Source organism: Sphaerodactylus townsendi, linkage group LG11 (assembly GCF_021028975.2).
Source record: "Sphaerodactylus townsendi isolate TG3544 linkage group LG11, MPM_Stown_v2.3, whole genome shotgun sequence".
Classification (NCBI taxonomy): domain Eukaryota; kingdom Metazoa; phylum Chordata; class Lepidosauria; order Squamata; family Sphaerodactylidae; genus Sphaerodactylus; species Sphaerodactylus townsendi.
Window position 1 is genome coordinate 1,842,617 of NC_059435.1, and position 24,807 is coordinate 1,867,423.

At 47.8% G+C, this 24,807-nt stretch overlaps 1 protein-coding gene across 1 annotated transcript in view; it reads right to left on the reverse strand.

Annotated features, from left to right (window-relative positions):
- Positions 1-6,658: 6,658 nt before the first annotated feature.
- LOC125441032 (transmembrane protease serine 11A-like) overlaps positions 6,659-24,807 on the reverse strand; it is a 118,612-nt gene continuing 100,463 nt past the window's right edge. Inside the window, exons 8-10 of the mRNA XM_048511294.1 lie at positions 20,192-20,230; positions 8,457-8,625; positions 6,659-6,947 (exon numbers count right to left, since the gene is read on the reverse strand). Of these exons, the coding sequence (XP_048367251.1) occupies positions 6,659-6,947; positions 8,457-8,625; positions 20,192-20,230 (497 nt within the window). The remainder of the gene's footprint in view (positions 6,948-8,456; positions 8,626-20,191; positions 20,231-24,807) is intronic.

Genomic DNA, 24,807 nt, shown 5'->3' on the forward strand with positions numbered 1-24,807 from the left:
AGCTGGCATGTCAGATGTGCGGATGCATGAAGCGAAATCCCATGTGGGCAAACTAGCCCTTCAAAAACCTGGCCCTCAGAAGAAACTTCCTCCTCGTCAAAAACTCTCTGAGTCTGGAAATGCTCGTCGATGATGCCTGGGCTTGTGCCTGTACTGCGGAGAGCCTGGCCACTTGGCGGCTGGCTGCCCTGCGAAACAACCGAGGCCTCCTGCACCGAAAGCGGAACCAGTTACCCAGGGTCCCGTTCAGAAGAAGGGTGCGGCGCGTCTTGCGCTCCCTCCCGATTTGGATTACAATTCATCTGATGATGACAGTACTGGGTTCGTGATGGTCAAGACCACTGTGGACAACACTCGGGATATTTCGGAGAGGGTGAATGAACCCATCATCCTACCCTTACTTCTGTCCAAAGGGCCTAAACTCAAAGTCCATGCTCTTGTGGATTCTGGTTGCTCTCACTGCTTAATACACCCTAGTGTTCTGGAGAGCTTGGATTTACAGACGTTTTTACTGCATAAATCTCTGTCTTTCAGCCAAATGGATGGTAGTCCCATGAGTGGTCCCCCGGTCACTTCCCATACGGAACCAATACTGGTTCAATGTGCAGACCACTGGGAACGTAGAAGTTTTGTGATAGCCAATATCTCGGGTTATCCGATCATTCTTGGTATGTCATGGCTGATTGATCATGATCCAAAAATTCAATGGACTGATCACATAGTGACATTCACAGAGCACTCTTGAGGTGAGCACGTGTTAATGCACCCTTCTCAAGCTTCTGACTTGAGTTATGGAAACCATGTCTCCTCCCTTCCGATGGATATTTCCGTGCCTTACAGGGATCTACGGCGAGTATTTGAAGAGACTGAATGCGATACCTTGCCTCCACACTGTGATTTGTACTGTAAGGGTGGTTGGTTCCTGGTTCTTTTATACCTAAAGATTAGCTTGTATCCTATGAGGTGGGCTAAGGATTTTATACAGAGACTTTTTGAATAAGAATTTGGTGCGCCGTTTTATCCAGAAGGTGCAGAGTGGTTTTGCAGCCCCAGTATTGTTTGTTAAAAAGAAAGATGGCTTGTTACGATTGTGTACGGTTTGAATGCAGTATCCACTACCAATAAATATCTGCTACCCCTCATAAAGGAACTGCTGGCTAATTTGGGTATTGGACGTGTTTTTACAAAGTTGGATTTGTGTGAAGCTTATTACCATGTGCGGATTGCTGAAGGGTATGAACACCTTACTGCTTTCAATACCCGTTTTTGGCCAATATGAATATTTAGACGGGAGGTTGAACAACTAGCCTCGTGGTGCCACTGGAACAATCTAGAACTGAACACACTTAAAACCGTAGAAATGGTGGTAGATTTCAGGAGAAACCCTCCCATCCTACCTCCTCTCACAATACTAGACAACACAGTATCAACAGTAGAGACCGCTAAATTTCTAGGATACATCCTTATCTCATGACCTAAAATGGACACCTAATATGAAATGTCATTAAAAGAAGCACAACAAAGAATGTTCTTTCTAAAGCGCCAACTCAGGAAGCTCAAACTGCCCAAGGAGCTGCTGATACAGTTCTACAGAGGAATCAGTGAGTCTGTCATCTGCACCTCCTATAACTGTATGGTTTGGTTCTGCAACAGGACAAGATCATTACAGACTTGAGAGAATAATCAGAACTGCAGAAAAAACAATTGCTGCTAACCTACCTTCCATTGCAGGGGACCTGCTTATACTGCACGGGTCAAAAAAAGGGCTATGAAAATATTTACTGACCCCTCGCATCCTGGACATAAACTGTTTCAACTCTTGCCTCTGGTAGCTACAGAGCACTGCGCACCAGAATGACTAGACATAAGAACAGGTTTTTTTCCAGAATACCATCACTCTATTAAACAAATAATTCCCTCGATAATGTCAAACTATTTATTATATATTTATTATTATATAATTACTGGACTACTTTTTTCATAATTCATATTACCGAGCTCCTCGCAATTTTGACTGTAGGACTATAGCTTGTGCTGACATTTCATTTTATTTTGTGATTTTACTTTTTATGTTTTTCTTAGTATTGATTGTTTCGTGATTGCTTACTAGCCATCTATGCCAATCATTAAGTGCTGTACCTTATGATTCTTGACAAATGTATTTTCTTTTATGTACACTGAGAGCATATGCACCGGAGACAAATTCCTTGTGTGTCCAATCACACTTGGCCAATAAAGATTCTATTCTATTCTATTCTATTCTATTCTATTCTATTCTATTCTATTCTATTCTATTCTATTCTATTCTATTCTATTCTATTCTAGTAATGCCTTTCGGGTTAAGAGCGGCCCCCGGCATGTTCCAGGGTTTGGTTAATGAAATTCTGGATGATTTGCTGTATAAAGGAGTTGTGGTCTACTTGGATGATGTGTTGATTTACACGGAGGATGAAGCGTCCCATGTTGCACTGGTGCAGGAAGTCTTACAGCAACTTTTAAAGAACTCTCTTTTTGTGAAACTATCCAAATGTGAATTCCATCGGTCAAAGTTGGATTTCCTGGGCTATCGGGTGTCTGCAGCTGGGTTGGAAATGGATCCAGCCAAGGTCACTGATGTTGTCAATTGGCCCCCTACCCGTACCCGGAAGCAGCTACAATCTTTTTTGGGCTTTGCAAACTTCTACCGAGACTTTATTCCCAATTTCGCTGAATTAGCATTGCCAATCACTGATTTGTTACGTACTAAGGGGAAGGGGCCCAATGCAGGACAGCCGAATGCTCCGTTGCATTGTTCTGATGCTTGCCAAGAGGCGTTTGACTCTTTAAAAACCACCTTTACATCAGAGCCAATCCTGCATCATCCCGATCCCTCTCAACCGTTTGTAGTCCATGTAGACGCCTCGGATAAGGCACTTGGTGCAGCTCTTTTGCAACGGGATGCTTCTGGCCAATTGCATCCCTGTGCTTATCTGTCCAAAAAGTTTTTTGGTCCTGAGCTAAACTGGACTGTTGGTGACAAAGAGACTTGCGCTATTAAAATGGCTTTGTCTATTCGGCAGCATTTTTTGGAAGGGGCGGAGCATCCGTTCCAAGTCTGGACTGATCACAAGAATTTGGCATCTCTTTATAAACCCAGCCATTTGACCACCAAGTAGATACGGTGGGCGGATTTTTTCAATCGCTTTCGCTTCACAGTGCATTTTTTCCTGGGCAAATCTAACAAACTGGCCAATGCTCTTTCCCGCCTTCCTGAGGGGGTGGGCTCCGCTGTAATGGTTCCAGCTTCTTGGACTATTCTGTCCCCAGCCCATTTGGGACGAGTCTTGATGTGGGTGTTCACAGGAAAAGCTGGCCCCGCAGCCTCCCTCCCCTTTGCTTGCTGTGTTTTTGGAGGCAGGAGCGAAGGCAGTTCCCGCGGAGGAGGGTGGTGACTCTTTGCTTCTCAGAGATGGACTCTGGTGTAAGGGTGATCTATTGTATGTTCTGCCCTCCCTCCGGTCTGATATCATCCGTCTGAGCCATGATTCTAAGGCGGCTGATCATTTTGGTTTTGTGAAAACCCTGCATCTAATCTGCTGGCAGTTCTGGTGGCGAGTCCTATCTTCTTGGAGATGTGAAAGCTGATATATTCCTTGGATTTTTAAGTGTGTGCCATGGTCAAAAGGGTTCCAGGGAAACCCCATGGTTTATTGCAGCTGCTTATCCCTCCTGATGGTCCCTGGAAAGTGATTTCTATGGATTTTATAACTGACCTGCCATCCAGCAATGGAAAGACAGTAATCTGGGTGGTTGTGGACTTGTTTTCTAAGCAGGCACATTTCATTCCTTGTACTTCACTGCCTACCGCCCAGCAACTGGCTAAGCTGTTTATTCAGCATATTTATCATTTACATTCTGCTCCAGACAAAATAGTGTCCGACAGAGGCAGTCAGTTTATTTCTAAGTTTTGTAAAGCCTTTTTGAAGTTATTGGGAATTCAACAGGCTCTTTCCTCTCCTTATCATCCTCAATCTGATGGTAAATCTGAGAGATCTAATCTGACTTTGGAACAATACTTGAGGTGTTATGTGAACTACCAGCAGGACAATTGGGTTGATTTACTGTTGTTTGCAGAATATGCTTATAATAATGCAGTTCATAGCAGTACAGGCAAGACGCCTTTTGAGGTGGTTTCGGGGCACTTCGCTGAGCCTATTCCTTTCCTCCCACAAGGAAAGGCAATTCCCCCGGAATTGAAGGAGTGGGTCCATAGCTTGTCTGAAGGGTGGCCTGCTATTCGGCAAGCATTGCAAAAATCTCAGATTGCTTATAACCGGCAGGCTGACAAACATAGGCGTGAGCTCCCTCTGGCGGTCGGAGACACGGTTTACCTGTCCACAAAAAATCTCCATGATATTCACAAGCCCACTAAATTGTGGTTGAAGTACATTGGACCTTACAGGATTTAAAAAATAATAAATGGTGTGACTGCTGAGCTGGACTTGCCAAAGGCATTGTGTAAAATACACCCTGTTTTCCATTGCAGTTAGCTCAAGAAGGCACCACTCCTGGATTTGTGGCATTCAGAGACTACTTCAACTCCGCCAACTCTAATTGATGGAGAGCAGCACTATGAAATTTCTGCTATACATGACTCTCGCATCTATCGTAACCGCTTGCAGTGTTTGGTTTCCTGGGAAGGCTGGTTACCTGGACATAATGAATGGGTGGATGCTATTCACATCAGAACTCCTAAGCTCATTTGAGACTTCCATTGTTCCTGTCCAAGCAAACCAGGGGGGAGAGCCCTAGGGGAAGCAAGATGTCAGGATGCCTATGGAATGCTGGGGCCGCTTGCATCTTTGGGGCTTGGGGGAAGGGACTGCAGTTGGATATTATGTAGTGTGTTTCTGCTCTTTTCCTCCAGCAGGTGTTGGTCAAGGCCAACTCTAATGGACTTGCATTTTATTTCTCTCTGTCTGCATATTTGTGTTCTTAGTTCTTAGTCCAGCCGCCGCCACACCTCTTCATGGAGCCCAACTCATGAGTAAGCTGCTCAGCCTCTGGCCAGCAGGAAACCAAGCAGCTGCACGGGGAGGCTGCCACCTACCCCACCTCTGAGCTGGTGCCTTCTCTGAAAAGGTGCCAGAGCAGAGGCGGGCTGGGCGGCAGCACTCCACAGGGCCACTGGGCGCCCCTCAGGTAAGTGGGGGGTGGGGGGACGGGGTGGGGACGGGGCTCCACAAGGGGGGGCAGAGGGGGTTTTGTCTTTAGGCGCCACTTGGCCCCCATATACCTCTGCATTGTATGCCTAGAAATGGAGAAAGGAAAAAATCCCAACAAAAAATAGATTGGATACAAAAGGTCACAGAATATTCAGAAATAGCAAAACTAACAATTTTAACGTAAGACAGTAATATAGAGACATTTGTAGAAAACTGAAAGTAGGGAATCTATTTGCTGCCCCCCGCCCGGCTTTTGATAGAACTCCACCCCACCCCACCCCCATCACTGTTTTGCTTCTTTCTGGAGATCAAAAGTGGTTCTGCTTTTTGTCCTCCCCACCCCCTTTTCCCCCCACAGATTTACTTTTCTGGGATAGAAAGAGTGAGTTGGTAATTAGTAATGCAGAAGTAAAAGAGGAGAGTGAGCTCACACTCATGTTCACACTTGGAGAGGGAGAAAGAAGAGAAGATCCACAGAGGAATATGGATCTCCCCAAAGGACCTCAGCTGCATGGGGAGGAGAAAGAGGGACTCTGGCCCCAAAGAGGGGCACAATGGCTAAACCCAAATTCAGAATTAGATATAACCAGGGGGGACCTGCAAAGACTTGCAGGAGGCATCTTATTTCCCTCTCCTCCACTATTCCCTTTCCCCCTTCCCTGAAAACCCACATAGTCCCTCCCCTTTTCCTGCTTCCTTCTCTCCTTCTAGGGTTTCCAACCACCCAGTGGTGGCTGGAGATCTCCTGGAATCACAACAGATCTCTCAGCTGCAGAGATCAGCTTCCCCTTAGGGGTTGCCAGCAACAAATGTGGAAATTCTTGGAGATTGGGGGGGGGACAATCTCAGCAGGTATAATGCCATACAATCCACCACCCCCACCCCCCCAAGCAGGCCTTTTCTTGAGGAGAACTGATCTCTGTCACCTGGAGAGCAGTTGTAGTTCCAGTAATCTCCAGCCCATGTGGAGGAAATGGCTGCTTTGGAGGATGGTGTCTATGGCATTATACTCCTCTGCATTCCCTCCTCTCCTCAAAGCCTCTCCTCCCGAGACCCTACCCCCAAATCTCAAGGAATTTCCTAACCTGGAGTTGGTAACCCTACCTTCTTCCATTCAACAGCCAACCTCCATTCACCTACTCTTTTGTCTTGCATCCTCCCCATCCCCCGCAGCCTCTCAGAAAACTGTGGCCTGGCTGTGTGCCCCCTGAGCCAGCCTCACTGAGTGTTAGAGAACCCTCAACGACTTGTGTGGGAAGGGGACACATCCCTTTCCTTGTATTCCCCTCCCCCCATTATGTTCTTTTTCTCTCCTCCTGGCAATCCCCTTTCTCCTCTTCAGCCATTCACCATTCTACCTTTTATCTGCATTTGAATTTATTTGGCTGCATGGGGCGAAATACTGTGGATGAAACACCGTGGATGAAGCCCAGATGGGGCCTGTTCATCTGACTTTATGCTGTGAATAATTTCTCACCGTCATCCTTCAGAGCTCCCCACCCTGTGACGAAGCATGTGGTATTGTCTGAGAAGACTTGCGTGGCTTCTGGAAGGCAGACATGATGCACTTCAGCTGAGAATTGCACTGGGGGAGAGATCTCCACAACAGCAATATCATATTCATGGCTCAAGACATTATCTGCATAGTGTTCGTGGACAATGATCTGGCGAATATTCCTTTTCATTTTGGGGGACCTCAAACGGGCACCAAAGCTAGCCGTCCAGAAGTTGATTTTCTTGAACCTGAAAGAAATTGGGAAATATATAGAATATCATGATAATCAAGAACAGTTAACATTTTTGTAGAATTCTCTTTTAATCTAAATCTTTCTTGAGGTGTAACTATATGTTACCCTGGCAAATCTTTGGGCTTGTGTGTTACCAATATGCTGATGACACCCAGCTCGTTCTCATAGTGGAGGGCCGGCCGGCCGGCCTCTGCCCCTGAGGCTTTCCAGCATTGTATGGAAACCATGGCTGGCTGACGTTCTATGGCTCTGGCGGGGGTGGGGGAGACCTGTGGATTTCTGGCTGCCAACCCTGGGCAATGCAACTCTTCAACTATCCGCATCGATCAAGAGCCTGGGTGTGACTCTGGAAGACCAGGTCACGAGGATGGCCCAGATCACTTTTTCTCATTTCCGACAGGTGCGGCAGCTTGCCCCATACTTCTTGACCTGACCGCTGCAATCCAAGCACTTCGAGTGCCTCCCGAGACCATGTTCTCCACATTTCTGTGTTTTGCTTTGTTTTTGAAGGGGAGAATGACTCATTTTCTGTTCATCTATAACAGAGGACAACAACCTGGTGCCCATTGAATGCCCAGCATCACTTTTCCTGCTTTGCATTAAGAAAGTGAGCAGGGCCAGGTGGGGCTTTTGCCCAGCAAGGTTTCTGATTGGTCATTGGAGATTTGATTGTCTATGCAGATTTTTTAAAAACAGTGCATTGCAGTAGCTGCAAGGATCTTCCCTGTGGGATGTGGCATACCACTTATGGGGACATGGGGTATCCCATGTCCTCGGGCGCACACCGTGTCGCCCCTCCCCATCTTGGCCTCCCTGCAGGCTCTGGGGAGAACATGAGCCAGCCTGCAAGGACGCAGAGGGGAGGCAGGGCTCCACGGCGCTCCCGGGCTCCCTGCAGGTCCTGGGGAGAGGAGGAGCTGGCCTGCAGGGGGACGGGGCTCTGTGCTGGCAGCAGTGCCCACCTGGGCCACCCACTGTCGCACCCCACCCTCCTGGGCATCCTGCAGGCTGGCTTCTGCCCTTCCCCCTCCCCTCCACCGCCCTCCCTGCTGGCTCCTGTAAGTGGGGCGTGGGGAGCCAGCAGAGGGGTGGACCATGGGAGGCAGGCGGAGGGGAGGGGCACGGGGAGGTGGTCATACTCCTGGGCACTATTTAGGCCCGGTACGCCCCTGCCTGTGGGACTGAAGGTAAGATGTGGCAGCCATTTTGTGGCTGGCTTCACCTTTTTCAGCATCCATTTTGTGGTTGCATCTACCATGCATGCCATGACAGAATGGTAAAGGTACCCATAGGCTTAAAACACTGGGGACTTTAGTCTACATGGACAGCAATCCTCCTATCAAAATCTGCTCTCAACCCCCCCCCCCGCCCCGCCCTACCGCTTTGCAGGATTTGCTACATGCCGAGAGGGGGGCAGCAGGCTGGGGCTGGCACGCAGATGCCGTGCAATTCCTTTTCAGAGGTTGGAGACCTCAACTGTGTTGGTGCAGGTGGTGATTCTCACCCTTTGAAGCAATGAGCTGCAGTTACAAGCCAGCTACTGCTGATCAGGGACGCCCCGCAGCGATGGGTGCCCTGCAGCTGCAGGCTGGCTTGCCAGGGCCACTCCCCTTCATCGGCAACGTTTCCGTCAAAAATTCTTTCACCGCTTTTATCGATTCGTGTCCCACAGCCTGTCAAAGTGGGATATAAATGCAGTCAAGTTACTTTTCAGGAAGTAAAAAGGCTTCTGCTCACAATATGAATAGTGGGGAAAGAATGGCATTATATTGCAGATGTAACCCTCTGTTGTAGGCAGGGAATTTTTTAAAAATAAAAAATGAGATTGGATTTCTAGAACTCTAAAAGTTTTGAAATTTGAAGACCTGCAGCGTAATCCCGTGCATGTTTCTCTGGTAGCGATCCCCATCCATCCAACCATCTGAATATGCTATGCATCCCATAGCCTTAAAAGCAGAAGGCATTGAATCCTGTCCTATACATCAATATAAATCCCTTTAGCCCAGTGACCAAAACTAAACCAAGCTGTCCACTGCTTTAGCGGGGATTCATATGCACACAGGCGGTCTCAGGGCAATCCTATGCAGTCACGCAGTCCTAGTGATGGACTTTGACAGGAGTAACTAAGGTGGATTCCACACGGGGCAAATATAATGAGTGTAGGGCACAATACAAACCGGGGGGGGGGGGGGCTTTGCCCAGGTCCCATCCCCAAAATGACTTTGGCCCAAGGAGATCCCTTTTTCTTTTTCTTGCATGTTGCACATGCGCCGCTATGCAGGCATGTGGGGCGGTCAGCGTGGCTGCAGGGGTTCATGTCTGTGTGCCTGCACAGCTATGCATTTGTTGCAGGGCATTAAAAGAAAAAGGGAGAAGCATCTCTGTGCAAAGGCACAAAAGTAGCCCGGACTGTTTCCATGGGCTCCAATCGCTGCCTGCACCCCAACACATGTGAATGGAAAAAAGGAAAATGGGTTCCTTTATAATGACTGCGACCCGTTATACATTTGCCGTGCAGAATCCACCTAATTCTGCCTAGGATTGGATTGCCCCCAGGCACATCCAGACAGTGCTAGCTAAAACCGAGTTACCCTAAGTGGAATGCTGTGACATAGACACTTAGCCTGAAGAAGAAGAGGTCTATGCGTGGCCAAAATTGACTTACTGCTTTGTAAATAAACTTATTACTTAAGATGTGGCTGCTTCTTTCAAAACTTTAGCTGCTTGTGGCTTTGGCCTAATTAAAACATGAGGCTGGCAAAGAACTCGGCATTCCCTGAGGTGGGACAGCTTTCAGAGCCCTGGATTTCTGGCGGGGTCCACTGCCACAGACTCCCACCCACACACCTCCCCTTCTCAAAGCCCCCCAAACCTGGAACAAGCACTGCCTCTGCTGCCAGCGCCACGTCCCCAGCAGCAACAGCTTTTGTCAGTGCCTCAGTCTGAGCTCTGAGTGCCACGAAGCTCCCTGTGTGGCTGTGGGCCAGCCCCCTTCTCTCAGAAAAGCCTACCTCAAAGAGTTGTTGTGAGAACAAAATGGGAAAGGAAAATTGCTTTGCTTTCCTGACCTTGTGTGGATTCCAGCACACTTGAGTTTCTGAGCCCCCACCCCCACCCTGTCATTGGAGGTGCCCGAAGGAGCAGGTGAAGATCAGCTTCGTCTTGCTCGGTGTCCATTTTGCTTCTGCCCCTCCCCATTTCACTGAGGCTGGCTCCCTCGCCAGCTGCCAGTCTCCTGCATGCCTGTCCTTCCTGTGCCCCACCCCTTTCCCCAGCGAGGCTGAAGTCAAGAGTTTCATAAGCAGCATCTTTTCCAAGCGATGCATTCATCCCTCTCAGCTGAAGTCTTCAGTATTATGGGGACGCAATCTCTAAACCCCCACCCCCCAGCTCTTGATCACATCAGTTACCAAACCATGCAAAGAAACGGACACAAGATGAATTAGTTCAAAGGAATTTGCAACCCCCGCTCCCAATGCCCTCGCAGCATCCAAGAAGCTTCAATGGTAAATACAAATTGGGCGCACTTACTACTGGCTTCTTTCAATCCCAGCTGAGGGATGTGGGTGGTAACAGGTTAAACAGTTGGCTGTTCCTTTTTCACAGCTGTAATTTATTTGTGGGTGCAGTTGTTTTATAACGGATGTACAGGCAAAGATATTTAGAGACAAAACTACAACCAACCAGCCCCATGCCCTGTAAAGCCTTCCCAACAACTGACGGATTCACTGCCCATGAAAGCCCATTCACATTTCAAGGAAATCCATGCGGTCAAATAAAAATAGTGTTGCTTCCACTGTTGTTCACAGTATATGTTGCTTTTAAAACTGTTCTTTGTTGTTTTTAAAAAAAGATTCAGGAAGTTGGGGGAAAAGGAACAGGAGAAGATCAGAAGTATGATGCCCTGGTTAATGAGGCAGAAGTGGCAGGATCCTCAGGTGGGAGTGACCATGCTCTCCTGGAGTTTGTTATGCAGTGGAAAGGGGATGCCAAGCGTAGTCAGACACGCATTCTAGATTTTAACAAAACTGATTTCAGTAAACTTAGGAAACTACTGGGGGTCATCCCGTGGTTGAAAATACTAAAAGAGAAGGGAGTGCAGGATGGCTGGGAGTTTCTCAAAAGTGAGATCTTGAGGGCACAATTTCAAACAGTTCCAATGAGGAGGAAAAATGGGAGGTGTCTCAGGAAACCAGGATGGCTGCCTAAAGAACTTTCAACTGGGCTAAGATTTAAAAATGACATGGACAAGAAATGGAAAAAGGGGGTAATCACCAAAGAGGAATTCAAACGAAAGAACCAGGACATGTAGGGAGAAAGTCAGAAAAGCTAAAGCACAGAACGAGCTCAGGCTTGCCAGAGAGGGTTAAAAACAATTAAAAAGGTTATTTTGTTATGTCCATAGCAAAAGGAAGAAAGAATATGATAAAGTCACTGCATGGAAGTGGCAAAATCCTAACAGGGGACAGAGAAAAGGCAGAACTACTCAACACCTTCTTTGCCTTGGTCTTCTCTCAAAAGGAAAACAGTGCTCAACCAGGGGGAAATGGAACAGAAGATGCAGTAGGGGGGAATTCAGTGCTGAATAAATAAAGAGGTAGTACCTGGCTACTTTAAATGAATTCAAATCTCCAGGACATGATGAACCACATCCCAAAGAACTGGCAGAAGTAATTTCAGAATCACTTGCAATAATCACTGAAAATTCTCGGAGAACAGGAGAAGTCCCAGTTGGCTGGAGGATGGCTAATGTTGTCCCCATCTTCAAAAAGGGGGGAAAAGAGGACCCAAATAATTATTGCCCAATCAGCCTGACATCAATACTAGGAAAGGTTCTAGAGCAGATCATTAAACAGTTTGTAAGCACTTAAAATGCCATGATCACTAAAATTTAACATGTTTCTCGAAAACAAGTCATGCTAGACAAATATTATCTCTTTTTTTGATAGAGTGACAAGCTTGGTAGACAAAGGGAACCATGTGGATGTAGCTGTCAAACTTTAGTCCAAAATAAGGAAACTGTAGAAATTTAACTGTAGCCTTTATTAGGAATACTAAAGATCCGGAACAGTGATTGAAGATTCTGGAGATCATAAGCAAAGCTTGGGTTTAAGTCCCCCCCCCCCCCCAATAAGGTGCCAATCTCATTCCCACCAGATCAAAGTGAAAGTTCAAAAAACAGAAAGCATTTCACACTGATAAGACAATTGAGCTACACCAGCCCCCCCCCCCCCCAACCAACTGGCTGGAAAGGGAGAGAAGCATCCCTCCCCCTGACCATCCCCCCTCCCCCCTTCCAACTTAGGAACATTCTGACTGTAGCATATCTTTATTTCAGTCAGGCCTTTGACAAGGTGCCCCAAGCTCCTTGCCAAGCAAGCTAGTGAAAAAAAGTGAGCTAGACAATGATACTGTAAGATGGATCTGTAATTGGTTGACTGACCAAACCCAAAGAGTGCTCCCCAGTGGCTCATCTTCACCCTGGAGAGTAGTGCCACAGGGTTCGATCCTGGGTCCAGTGCTATTCAATAATTTTATCAATGATTTGGATGAGGGAATAGAGGACATGCTAATCAAATTTGCAGATAACACTAAATTAGGAGAGGTAGCTAATACCCCAGAGGACAGGGTCAGAATTCAAAATGACTGAGACAGGTTAGAGAGCAGGATCAAAACTAACAAAGTGAATTTCAACAGAGATAAATGTAAGATATACCCTTAGACAGAAAAAAAATGAAATGCACAGATATAGGATGGGTGACACCTAGCTTGACAACAATACATGTGAAAGGGATATGGGAGTCTTAGTAGACCACAAACTGAGCATGAGTCATCAGTGTGATGCGGCAGTCAAAAAAACCAATGCAATTCTGACCTGCATCAATAGAAGTATAGTGTCTCAATGGAGGAACATAAGAGTACCACTCTATTCTGCATTGGTCAGACCTCACCTGGAATACTGTGTCCAGTTTTGGGCACCACAGTTGAAGAAGGATATTGACCATCTGCAATGAGTCCAGAGGAGGGCAACCAAACTGGTAGAGGGTCGGATTCTATGTCCTATGAGGAGAGACTTAGAGAGCTGGTATGTTTCGTCTGGAGAAGAGAAGGTTAAGGGGCGACATAATAGCCATGTTTAAATATTTGAAGAGATGTCATGTTGAAGAGAGAGCTTTTTTTCTGCTGCTCCAGACACCAGGACAAGGAGCAATGGATTCAAGGTTCAGGAAAAGAGATTCCACCTAAACATTCCATCTAGGAAGAACTTACTGACAGTTCAAAAGTGGAATATGCTGCCTGGAGCGGTGGGGGTGGCATCTCCTTCTTTGGAGGTTTTTAAACAGGGGCTGGATGGTCATCTGCCAGGAGTGCTTTGATTGTGTTTTCCTGCATGGCAGGGGGTTGGATTCAATGGCCCTGGTGGTCTCTTCCCCCCTATGGTTTTATGATTCTATGTATACTTTCCTTTTTTGTAAGGAAGGGATTCAGAGTCCAGCCCCTACATTTCAAAATCCAGCTCCAGTGCTTCAACACCACAGAAAGAGTGTGCAAATCAAGCAACCACGAAGTCTGATGCAGTCATAACTGAACACCAGTAAGCACCTATGACTAAAATCCAGTTAAATCTTTCCATTCTCATTCAGCCATTAGTTGATGAATCACCCACAATAATTAAAAAGCATTTGCAGCTACTTGGTAATAATCTTCTGTAATGATACAACTGATAGTTCAGGTGTTGATGCCTGATTGGCAGCCAGATAAGGGACAGGATGAGTCTTGAAGCTGCTGCTTTTCCCCCTTCAGAGTCATGCTGGGAGGGGCCAGTTGTCCAAAGAGGAGCCAAGTTTAGCCTACCTCTAGCTGCCCCTTCCTCCCCCAGCCAGACAACATTGTGAAGGTTCATGGGCTGGGAAGGAGAACTGCTAAACAATCTGACATCCCTTTATATTGTACATTAAACATATCTTTTAGCTGGACCTAAGGAAACTCCATCCACAAGCGAGTGAATTCATGTGCAATCTGTGTACAGTGCACACGACTGCTCTTCATGTGTTGAGTAATTTGCATTCTACAGTCAAGTTGTATGTTGTATGGAAGCACTACTTTGGCTGAACTTTGGTTCAAAATTGTTAATTGTTGCAGTAGTTCAGGCCTTGCAAAGAAATGCTTTCAGTTACTCGCTAATTTAACACCTGTAAGGCATCCTCAGTTTTGATGTGAGAGTGCCAGAAATCCCAGTGGTGAATTATATTTTCAAGATACGAGGTCAGATTGGTCTGTGTGCATGATGAGATCTTGTCAATGGCCACTAATGGAAATGCTATGGCTGGCTGGCTGGCTGGCTGCAGAGGTGGTCATGAGCGTATGTTCTGTCATGGCCATGGGATTGGAATGGTGACTTTGGCTCACCGCTGAGCTTAAGGCAAGTCATGACAAGCAACAGAACAGTACCAGGATGTTGCAGGCCCTACACAGGTCGTGGGACTTGATTTAAGACCCATTCTTTTCTCTCCTGCCAGTGTTGTCAAGCCAGGTGTCACCCATCCTATATCTGTGCATTTCATTTTTTCTGCCTAAGTGCAGAATTTCACATTTATCTCTGTTGAAATTCATTTTTTTGTTTTGTTTTGGCCCAGCTCTCTAATCTGTCCAGGTGACATTTACTGATCCTCTGAGTTTATGAGGTCAAAGAAAGCACACTTGCCAATCCCAATATAGGCTGTGTTTAGCAAAAAAAACCCAACAGTTTCTGACAAGACACACTGCTGAAAAGCACTTTGCAAAAACAACCAACTGTTCAAACACCTGCTAGTGCATTTTGAGTTTCCTGCCAATTCGCCGGCAGAAACCCCAGGTCTAAAATGTGCTATTTCAGTGCAGCCAGAAGTAAATTCAGGCCCTTGGCTAGTCACACTTTAACTAGTGCTGTTTTTCACACAAACAAACTGGTTCTCACAGATGCTCCCCCACCATCTGCACCTGCTGCCGCCTTCAATTTTAAAATTGGCCACATCTTGCCTGTGCTGCGCCGGCTGCATTGGCTCCCGCTGGAATTTCGGATCATCTTTAAGGTGTTGGTTATAACCTTTAAGGCCTTGCACGGCCTGGGGCCTACATATCTTAGGGACCGTCTGTCCCCATATGTCCCTGTTCGTCCTCTGCATTCGGCAGAGGCTAATCTGCTGGTGGTCCTAGGCCCCTCCATGATCCGGCTGGCCTCTACCCAGGCATAAATTACAGATATCCTCTTGTTGTGGGTCTCCAGACATAAACACCTGCCAGGGTTCTTAACTGCACTTTTCCAGCTGAGACCAGTGAGCAGAAACCCAGGATGTGAAGAATTTCATATGTTAACTTAGCATAAGAGCAGCCATTTTGCTAAGGATTTTTTGTAAGACTACAATGAGTTTTTCTGTTTCTTTTCCTTACCAGGTTCAGCTGGCAGGTCCTGATCCCCCCTCAAAGACCAACTGGAGCTTCAGTTTTAGTATTAACTTGTTGTAAGCTCATGGTTCTTGGCACCTCGAAACATGTGTAACCTCACACAAATGCTTTCGTATACACCTAATCAGTTAAGGCCTTCTGACTGGAGGTTTTAGGCCTTCGCTATAATGTTCAGATTATTGTAACTTAGGAATCCATCTTTACTTGGATGGGCTGGCCTTGCTGCCTGATATCTCATGCCTTTTTCCAAGCTTGACTTCTTTGTTCCTGGCTAAGTATAATTTTTCCTGCTTGCTTCTACATAATGAAGGCGACACTACTATGAGCTGGATGGACTTGTTTTTTTTCTATAGTATTATTCTTAGTAGCAGCTTTTCAAATTATTTTTTGCACTTTTTGCAAATGTCGTTACAGATGTCATTACCCTGCCTTCTTTTTGAATAAATGAAAAAAAAAAGTGTTATTCAAGTGAACTGTGTCCTTTTTTGGTTCAGAAAAGAACTCACGCTTTATGGAAGTTAAGGGAGGTGCCCCTTAAAGTCCTCCCATAGGCCAAAGGATGTATTTTCACACACGTCTTGCAAGGAGAGCCCTGGCCCACCTTGCACTTTAGAAAGATGCCTAATGGCAAAGCGTCTCCTCTCCCCGCAACTGGAAAAGCAGCCTGTTTTCCAAGGAAGATGACCAAGCACTGCTGGCCATGGTCCCCACTGAGGTCCCCACTGCAAGAGGTAGCAGAGCTTACTGGACAGATGCCAGGCCCTTCACTCCAACCACTGCACCTGCTAGCCCCTTTTGCCCCATGGAGCAGCACAGGCAGTCAGGACAAGCCACACTGCTGAGCAGTCTCATCTGCAGGCCCTCAAGATCCAGCAGCAGCAGCAGAAGGGAGCCCACGTCTGAGAAAGGTAAGTTGTTGGTGACATTTTCAAGCCCGTCTGAGCAGGGACGTAGATGCCGTGGGGACATGTGGGGACAAATGTCCCAGGCGCCCACCATTTGATCACATGAGGGGCAGAAAATTTTTGGTTCGTTTGTGCCCCCCCCCCCCCCATTTTTAGTGTTTTTGATGTTTTTGGCAGCAGGGGTCGCAATCTTTAGACTAGTGACACCAAAATTTGAGGCTACCTGCAGGAGACACTCCTGATGCTACCACCCTGTTTTGGTGAAGTTTTGTTCAGGTGTCCAAAGTTATGGACCCCCAAAGGGGGTGCCCCTATCCCCCATTGTTTCCAATGGGAGCTAATAGAAGATGGGGACTACTCTTTTGAGGGTTCATAACTTTGTACTCCCTGAACCAAACTTCACCAAAACTGGGTGGTATCATCAGGAGAGTCTCCTGAAGATAGCCTAAATTTTTGGTACTGCTAGCTAAAACATTGCTTCCCTGACAGGCACGCCCAAATTTTCCCCAGATTCTCCCTTTAAATCCACTCGCTTCGGAGTGGATTTAAAAGGAGAATCTGGGCTCTCTAGTCTAAACAACATTAAAAGTGATGCTGTTTCGGGGTGGATCCCCCCCCCCAAACAGCATCACTTTCAATGTTGTTTAAACTAGGGACCCTTGGGTGTGTTCTGATTTGTGAGTTTGGGGCATGTTCTATAATGTGATGGTGACTTCGAGATGACCTGGTGCAAAAAAAAAAATCAATTTTTAGGCCACCCACACTCAGATTTTGCCCCGGGCTCCATTTCCCTCAGCTACGCCTCTGCTTCTGAACCCTCCTACCTGCTGGACACAGATGATTGGCATGACTAATAGCCCTGCCCCTCACCCCTCATCACTGCACTAGAAAACAGGGCAGCCCACCAGAACCCAGTGAATGCTGCAAGCCTAACAATTCCACCGGGACAGTTGCCAGGGCTCCTGTGCCTCCGCAGGCTGCTTGACAAACAGGTGGGTAACACCTGGAGGCAGACGTAGCCCAGGGGTGCCAAGGTGGGGGTGGGGGTGGGGAGGAGCTGCACCTGCTACTCAGCTGTCAGTCCTGCTGGTGTCAAAGGCACAGGAGCCTGGCCAGGCCAAAGACTCCAGCAGCCCCACTCATCCACCTTGCCCTGCAGAACACTCTGCCCCAGGGGTGCTGGTCAGCAAAGGACTGGACTACTAGGCGACTGTGTATGTGCAGAGGTGGTGTTTTACCTGTGCCACACTTGGTAATGTCACAGTCTATCCCACCTAACAGGCTTCGGCGGGTGGAGTGATGGAGGTCATCCCAAGCAACTTGGAAGAAGAGAGGGATAAAATGTGCCGGGGGAACAGAGTTGGAGAGCTGCCAGGCTTCTGCACTTCCCTCTGGCGAGGGCACTGAAAGCTTTGCACAGGTAGTAGGGGAGGGCAATGCATGGGGGAAGCACCGTCAGCCAGTGCCGTATTTGCCTAGGGGCAAGGGGTACCCCTTGCCTCCGGGGGCCACTCTTCTGGTCTTGCAAAATCGGCCCCACACACAACCAGGAAGATGGCATGGGGCGGCGGAGCAGGGCACCCTCGACCCTGCCCATGTCAATGATACATGGGCAGGTCAAGGGTGCTCGAATACAAGGCAGCAGGACTTCCTGCTGCCTCATGGTCTCCGAGTGCCCCTGACCCCGCCCATGTCATCATCAACATGGACATGGGCAGGGTTGAGGGTGCCTGGCTCCACCCCCCCTCTGCCCACCCTTGCCAATTGGGCTGCCAGTTGGGCAGGCCAGAAGAGACTGCAGTCCCCAGCCTTGGAGAGCTGCTTTTATAAGCACTGAGGCCAGGGGGGGCTTGGGGAGGTGTGGCCACACCCCCAGGGGTGGGGCGTGGCCCTGCCTACTAAGCCCCGCCCCTGGCCTCAGTGCTTATAAAAGCAGCTCTCCGAAACAAGGGACCCCTGATCTCTTCAGCCTGTGGAAGAGGAAGAGGGCAGAAGGGACTGCCCCACAATGCCAGTTTGGAGGGAATTCTAGCACCGAGGGGGGTGGATCCCCACTCCTAGGCACAATTTTGTCTGCAGGGGCACCATTTATCCCCGGTACGCCTCTGCCGTCAGCCCACCTGCCACAGCTGGAGAAGGCAGCAGCAGTGCCAGATAGGGTGAGAGCTGGTGCTGCTAAGTCACTCTGTAGTGTGAAGGAATATCATTTTGCCCTCCATTTTCTTGCAGTAAGTGGACAGAATCCTAACCAAATTGCACCGATGTTACCAGTGGCCAGTGCAGCAGGACCCTGGTTGCCCAGCCTGGTAGGGTACTCTGACCCTGCCAGATGATAAGCTGTGTCAAGCACAAGAGTTCAACTGACTTATGGCAACCCCTCATGGAGTCTTCTAGGCAACGGATGTTCAGAGATAGTTTGCCGTTGCCTGACTCTGCATAGCAACCCAGGACTTCCTTGGTGGTCTCCCATCCTAGGTACAAACCAGGACCAACCCTGCTTAGCTTATGAGATCTGACAAGATCCAGATAGTTGGAGCCATCTAGGTCAGCGTGGTTTTCCATGATCTGTAATCTATGTCCAGTTCTTGAACTCTCAAAAATCTAGTTCCCAATATTCTGGCTTCTGGGATAATGAACTATAACATCAGGCATTTGAAAATATATTATTTTGTGTGTGAGGAACGAGGCAGCCCATTCTTAACTGGGCTGGGGTGTTTCTTTCCCTGAATTACCCTGAGAGGCAAAGGTAGCCTGGCAGGAGACGCAGGGGTTAGGTGCTTTGGGACCCTTCTCTCTGTCAGCAATGCCAAAGGGGCCCTCATTGCCTTGTCACAGGATGCCCTCGTCTCATGCGATTACCCACATTTCACATCAGCAACCAGAGCTGAGCCACAAAGGGTGAGCAAATGGCCATTATGTGATGACATCAAATGACAAATAAATGTCCTTACCATTTACTGATGCGTAGCAATCTGCATTTAATACCGGCTTGTCATTTTATACATTACCAAATCCACTTAGCCTAAGCGCTCCTCACATTTGCTAGAAGTGCCAGACTAGAAGGACAGCAGTGTTGTGGGACCAGGTTTAAACCCCTTGGTAACAATGAGAGGCCAGGTTTTCTAAACCAGTTTTTTTAAAACTGTGGACCATGGCAGTACGTGATGGAAATACAGAAGGAACCACCAAAGGACCATGAACCTCAAATTAAAATGTGGTTCCTTGTACAGTATCCTGATATGCAAGGTCATCTCAGCGATACTCTGGCAATACTCTGGCATGGATGCTTAATACTCTGGTGTGGCTGCTTTCATTTCTCTGATGTAGACTTTCATCACAGCTGCACTAGGATGTAGAAGGAATTAAATGAGACAGATTTTCCAGCAGCCTCCCACGCAAGCCTGGAACGCAAAGAATTATGGTGGCCCACAAGCTGACTGGTAAAATCATCTCAGGGTGACTCAGGGAAAATGTCAAGGGCAACTCTGCAGTTAAATGTTTGCAGGGGAGAGGAAAACACTTCAAGGGGAGGGGTGAAAGGGTCTTGATAAAAAGAGCAGCCAATATATCTAATAAATAATAATAATTTTTAAAAGAAAGACAGCATAACAGTGGAGATATGCATGCGTGGGAGGGGCCAGGACAAATATTGTTGGAAATATATTAAACAAATGAAATCTGCATGGCTTTTTGGTTTTAAATATTTTCCTTCCAATGAAAAAAAAGCTAGTCCATAAGAACTGAGGATACAGTTGAGCAGAGGGAAAGCCAGTAAAATTGGGAGGGGAGAGATCTGCATCCCTGAACCAACAACAGCACCCCAAGGCTTAAGGGCTCCAGGAGTGCTACTTCTGGCAGCCCCCTTTCAAAAACCTCTTGAGGTACTCACAGCTGTAGATAAGATTTCCACCACTGTCTGCAGGGATCTCTGGAAAAGAAGAGAGGAGGCGTCACTTCAAAACGACCACTCTGAGTCATCTCCCTTGCTCTGAGTGCATTTTCCAAATAAAAAGACAGTGAGCTGAATAGAAATCGATTTAAAAGTGGTGCCCTTGAGAAGTAGGAGGTGTGGCTAAGCTTCAATTTACTGTCCCCAAGATGGTGTTCCGCTGAGGAATCCTGTTGTGTGGGCCCAAGTTGCTAATCCTTTGTTTGCAGGATGGAGGCCCTGAATCTAGACCCTAAGAACATAAGAAAGAGCATACTGGATCAGACCGGAGTCCATCTAGTCCAGCACTCTGCTACTCGCAGTGGCCCACCAGGTGCCTTTGGAAGCTCACATGAAGGTGAAAGCAATGGACTTCTGCTGCTGCTGCTGCTCCCGAGCACCTGGTCTGCTAAGGCATTTGCAATCTCAGATCAAGGAGGAACAAGATTGGTAGCCTAGAGCCCTTCGGGGATGAGGCAGTCTATGAAATCCAATCATCATCATCATCATCATCATCATCATCATCATCATCATCATCATCATCATCATCATCATCATCATCATCATCGATTGACTCCTCCTCCATAAATCTGCCAAGCTCCTTTTAAAGCTATCCAGGTTAGTGGCCATCACCACCTCCTATGGCAGCATATTCCAAACACCAATCATGTGTTGCATGAAGAAATGTTTCATTTGATTAGTTCTAATTCCCCACCCCCCAGCATTTTCAATGTATGCCCCCTTTGTGAGAAAGTATTGTGAGAAAGAGAGAAAATTTCTCTCTGTCGACATTTTCTATCCCATGCATAATTTTATAGACTTCAATCATATCCCCCCTCAGACATCTCCTCTCCAAACTAAAGAGTCCCAAACGCTGCAGCCTCTCCTCGTAAGGAAGGTGCTCCAGTCCCTCAGTCATCCTCGTTGCCCTTCTCTGCACTTTTTCTATCTCTTCGATATCCTTTTTGAGATGTGGCCACCCTTCATGCAACCCAGCAACAAGCCAGGGCAGGAGAATCCTAACTGGCAACAGACAGGCAACCAGGGCCCGGGTTAGAGCGGCCCCTGAACTCATGCTCAGCTTCATGGCTTGTGACCAAGCAGACAGAGAGGCAGACAGAGCAGCAGCTGTCTCAGGCTTTGGGGGGGCACATCTGGCTCCTGGGCTACAGTCAGTGTGGCAGGTCACACAGAAGTCATAGTGAGTTTCAAGGCAAAGTACCAGATGGATGATGAGGGATACAAACAAGAGATTTCAGAAAACTAATTATCAGGAGAGCCTCCTGGCATCAAAGGGGTTTCTGTTCTCTGCCATGGTAACGTGTAGTGATTTAGGGGCAAAAGTCTTGAGAAAAAACAGCTTTTGCATTCCTGTTCTGTGTTACTTTCATATCTTAGGATAGTGGAAAAGGGCATAAAAGTGAAGGGGCATAAAAAGGTGTTGTTTGAAGACAGTTCTCAGAACTGGCTTTCTTTGGTCATGCTGATGTCTATCAATAAGGCTTCTGATTGAAACCACTCAGTCTGATATTGGTTGCAGATCTGGGGCTTGACACTAATGCCCTTTCTCAGGGTTTACACATCTCCTGATGTATGTAAGTTAGCATTTCCATGTGAGTGCTCCCAATAGCAGTACGCTCCCGTTTCTGTTTACAATAATTTGTCAGGAGAAAATTATTATTCATTATCATATTATACAAAAACAAGTGGGAATCCACAAAGACCTGCAGGAAGCATCTTATTTCCCCCCTGCACACAATACCCTCTTTTCCTTTCCTGAAAACCCGCATAACCCCTCCCCTTTTCCAGCTTTTCCAGGTATGAGCATTTAGAGAAGCAGAAAGGAGCTGGCAGCATGAAGGGGGATGGCGAGGGGGAAGTCATGGACAGGGCAGGGTGGGGCAGGACGCCATGGGCGCACACTGTGGTGGGGGTGAGGCGGAGGCATTCCGGGGTGGGGCCAGGCAATACTACGGCAGGGGCACAGGGTGCACGCATGCCCCGGGTGCAGTTTCCCCTCACTCCTCTGCTGGTGGGGAGTGGGTAGCAGCAGCCAGCCCAGGAGCCTGCCAGGCAATCCCGAACTGCCCCCCCCCCCACCTCCATCGGAGATGCGTGCCTGCTCACAATCTCCAGTAGAGGTGGGGGACAGTAGCCGGGCTGGGCTGGGAGCCTGCCGGATGCCCCTGGACCAGCTGATGCTGGGTCACCCCCCCCACACCTGTATCGGAGGCCACACCTACCCTGGAAGTGGTGGGAGCCAGCCTGTGGCCTCAGCGGCTGGCAAGCAGCACCCGCCATTCTGTCATGTGGGGAGCCACCGGGCACCAGCTGGTTCCTGTGGCGTGGGACCTGACCAGAGCCCAGCACCCCCCTCCACATGATTGAATGGCGTGCGCCTGGGGACATGGGACACCCCATGTTACCCCAGACAGTACGCTACTGGTCCTAGGCCATGGAGAGCTTTAAACCCTGCAATGTATTTTAGATTTCAGATTTTTCTGCAGTCCTGGGGGCATTTTCAGGTTTGCAGAAAGATCAGTCCAACCCGTGGACAGCACCTATCACCAGATTTAATTATGGCCAGATTTGGACAACTTCACAGAAATGCAGGCGGCATCTCATTGCTCCTCTTCCTGAAAGCCCCCATAGCCCCCATAGCCGTTTCCTGCTCCTTTTTAGGGTTGCCGCCTCCAGATTGGGGAATTCCTGGAGATTTGAGGGTGAAGCCTTGGGAGGCAAGGTTTCGAGAGGAAAATGACTTCCACAGGTATAATGCCAGAGCTCACCCTCCAAATCAACCTTTGGCAACCCTAGCTCCTTCCCACCTGTCTTTATCTGATCCTCTATCTCAAGCTTCTCTGCCCTGCAGCCTCTGCCAAGGGAAACTGTGGCCCAGTTTTGTGATGCTTGCCTCAGACCCCGCCACAAACTCTGCGTGGCTTTCCCGACCTGGGGCTGGCCACTCTTGCCAGGCTCAGCCGCCATGAATTCTCCCTCAGAGGGCCCAACAGGAGTGGGAAGGCTCTGCACTCCCCTTGTCTTTACTCACAGAAACTGAAGCCTGAATGATGAGGCTGACAAGCAAGAGCCACTTGGGGGTCCATGGCTTAAAGCTACAGGCATTCCTTTTACAATTTTTGCATTTTTAAAACCACCCAATATACTTTTTTTTAGATTTCACATGTTCTGCAAACCTGGAACCATTTTCAGGTTTGTGGAAATATCTGTCCTGTCCATTCACAGCTCTCGTCACTGGATTTAAGTACCCAATAATACTATTAATAAATTAACATCCCCTTCTCCTTCTCTAGAAAGACTGTGTAGCTCAACTGCTAAGATATCTTTCCGTTTGTGCTTCTGTCTGGTTTTCATCGGCTGCAGCACTTCCTTCCTCTGCCACCAGCATTTCTGTGCACTCAAAGCTCCTTGAGAAGCATTAATCTTGCCCACACGGAAGTGCTGGATGCAGTGGAAGCGAGCACCTCAGCAGAGGAAAGACTTCTGCAACACCTGGAGGGGGACACAAGGGGAACAGGCTGTCAAAGGACCTGAGCTCATATTTTATTTATTTATTTAAATTTCTGTACCGCCCCTCCCCTTTTGGATTCGGGGCAGCTTCCAACAGAACATATGCATAATGTTAATTCGATAATAAATATAATAAAATCTATAAATTTAAAACCATACAACATTTTTATGAATTCCATGATGGCCATAAAACTTATAAGTTGCAACTGAACTCACTAAAAATCACAAGAGAAGTGCAGGAGGCCAGATGGTGACCACAGCTGCCTCAACCGTATACTTTGTGGAACAGGTCTGTCTTACAGGCTCTGTGGAACTATCCCTCACTAGACATAGCATTCCACCAGGCTGGGGTCAGGACCGAAGGAGCCCTGGCCCTGGCTGGGGCCAGCCAGACTTTCTGTGGGCTAGGGACCACAAGTAAATTTTCACTGAATGATTGCAGTGTCCATTGGAGGATGTAATGAGATAGACAGTCCCACAACTATGCTGACCCCAGACCATTTAGGGCTTTGCACTAAGACCTTGACTCTGACCCCGTTCCCCACCTGGAGCCAGTGCAGCTGGCAGAGCACAGGTTGAATATCTGCCATGAGGCTCCAGTAAGGACCATTCTGGACCAGCTGAAGTTTCCTGAGCAGGCCCAAGGGTAGCCCTGCAGAAAGTGAGTTGCAGTAATCCAGCCTAGGGTGGCTGTTGTATGGATCACTGTGGTCAAGTCGGCCTGGGACAGATGGAGCGTCAGCTGTCTTGTCTGGCGAAGACGATAAAACGCCATGCGAGTGGCATCATTCACCAGAACCTCCCCTGACCAACAGGCATCATGGAATACACCGAGTCTCTTGATGGTCACGGCACCCCTTCAGGAGGCAGCAGCCATACTGTAATGCTAGGCCTTATTTAGGCACGTGGGTTCTTATCAGGGTGTGATTGCTTAAGTGTTCACGTTTATTTGTATTCACTTTTTACATTTTTTCTCTAATTTTTTCTCTAAACTGTAATAATTGTTATTGCAGTTAAAATCTAATTGATTGTTTAAGGGGTTAAGA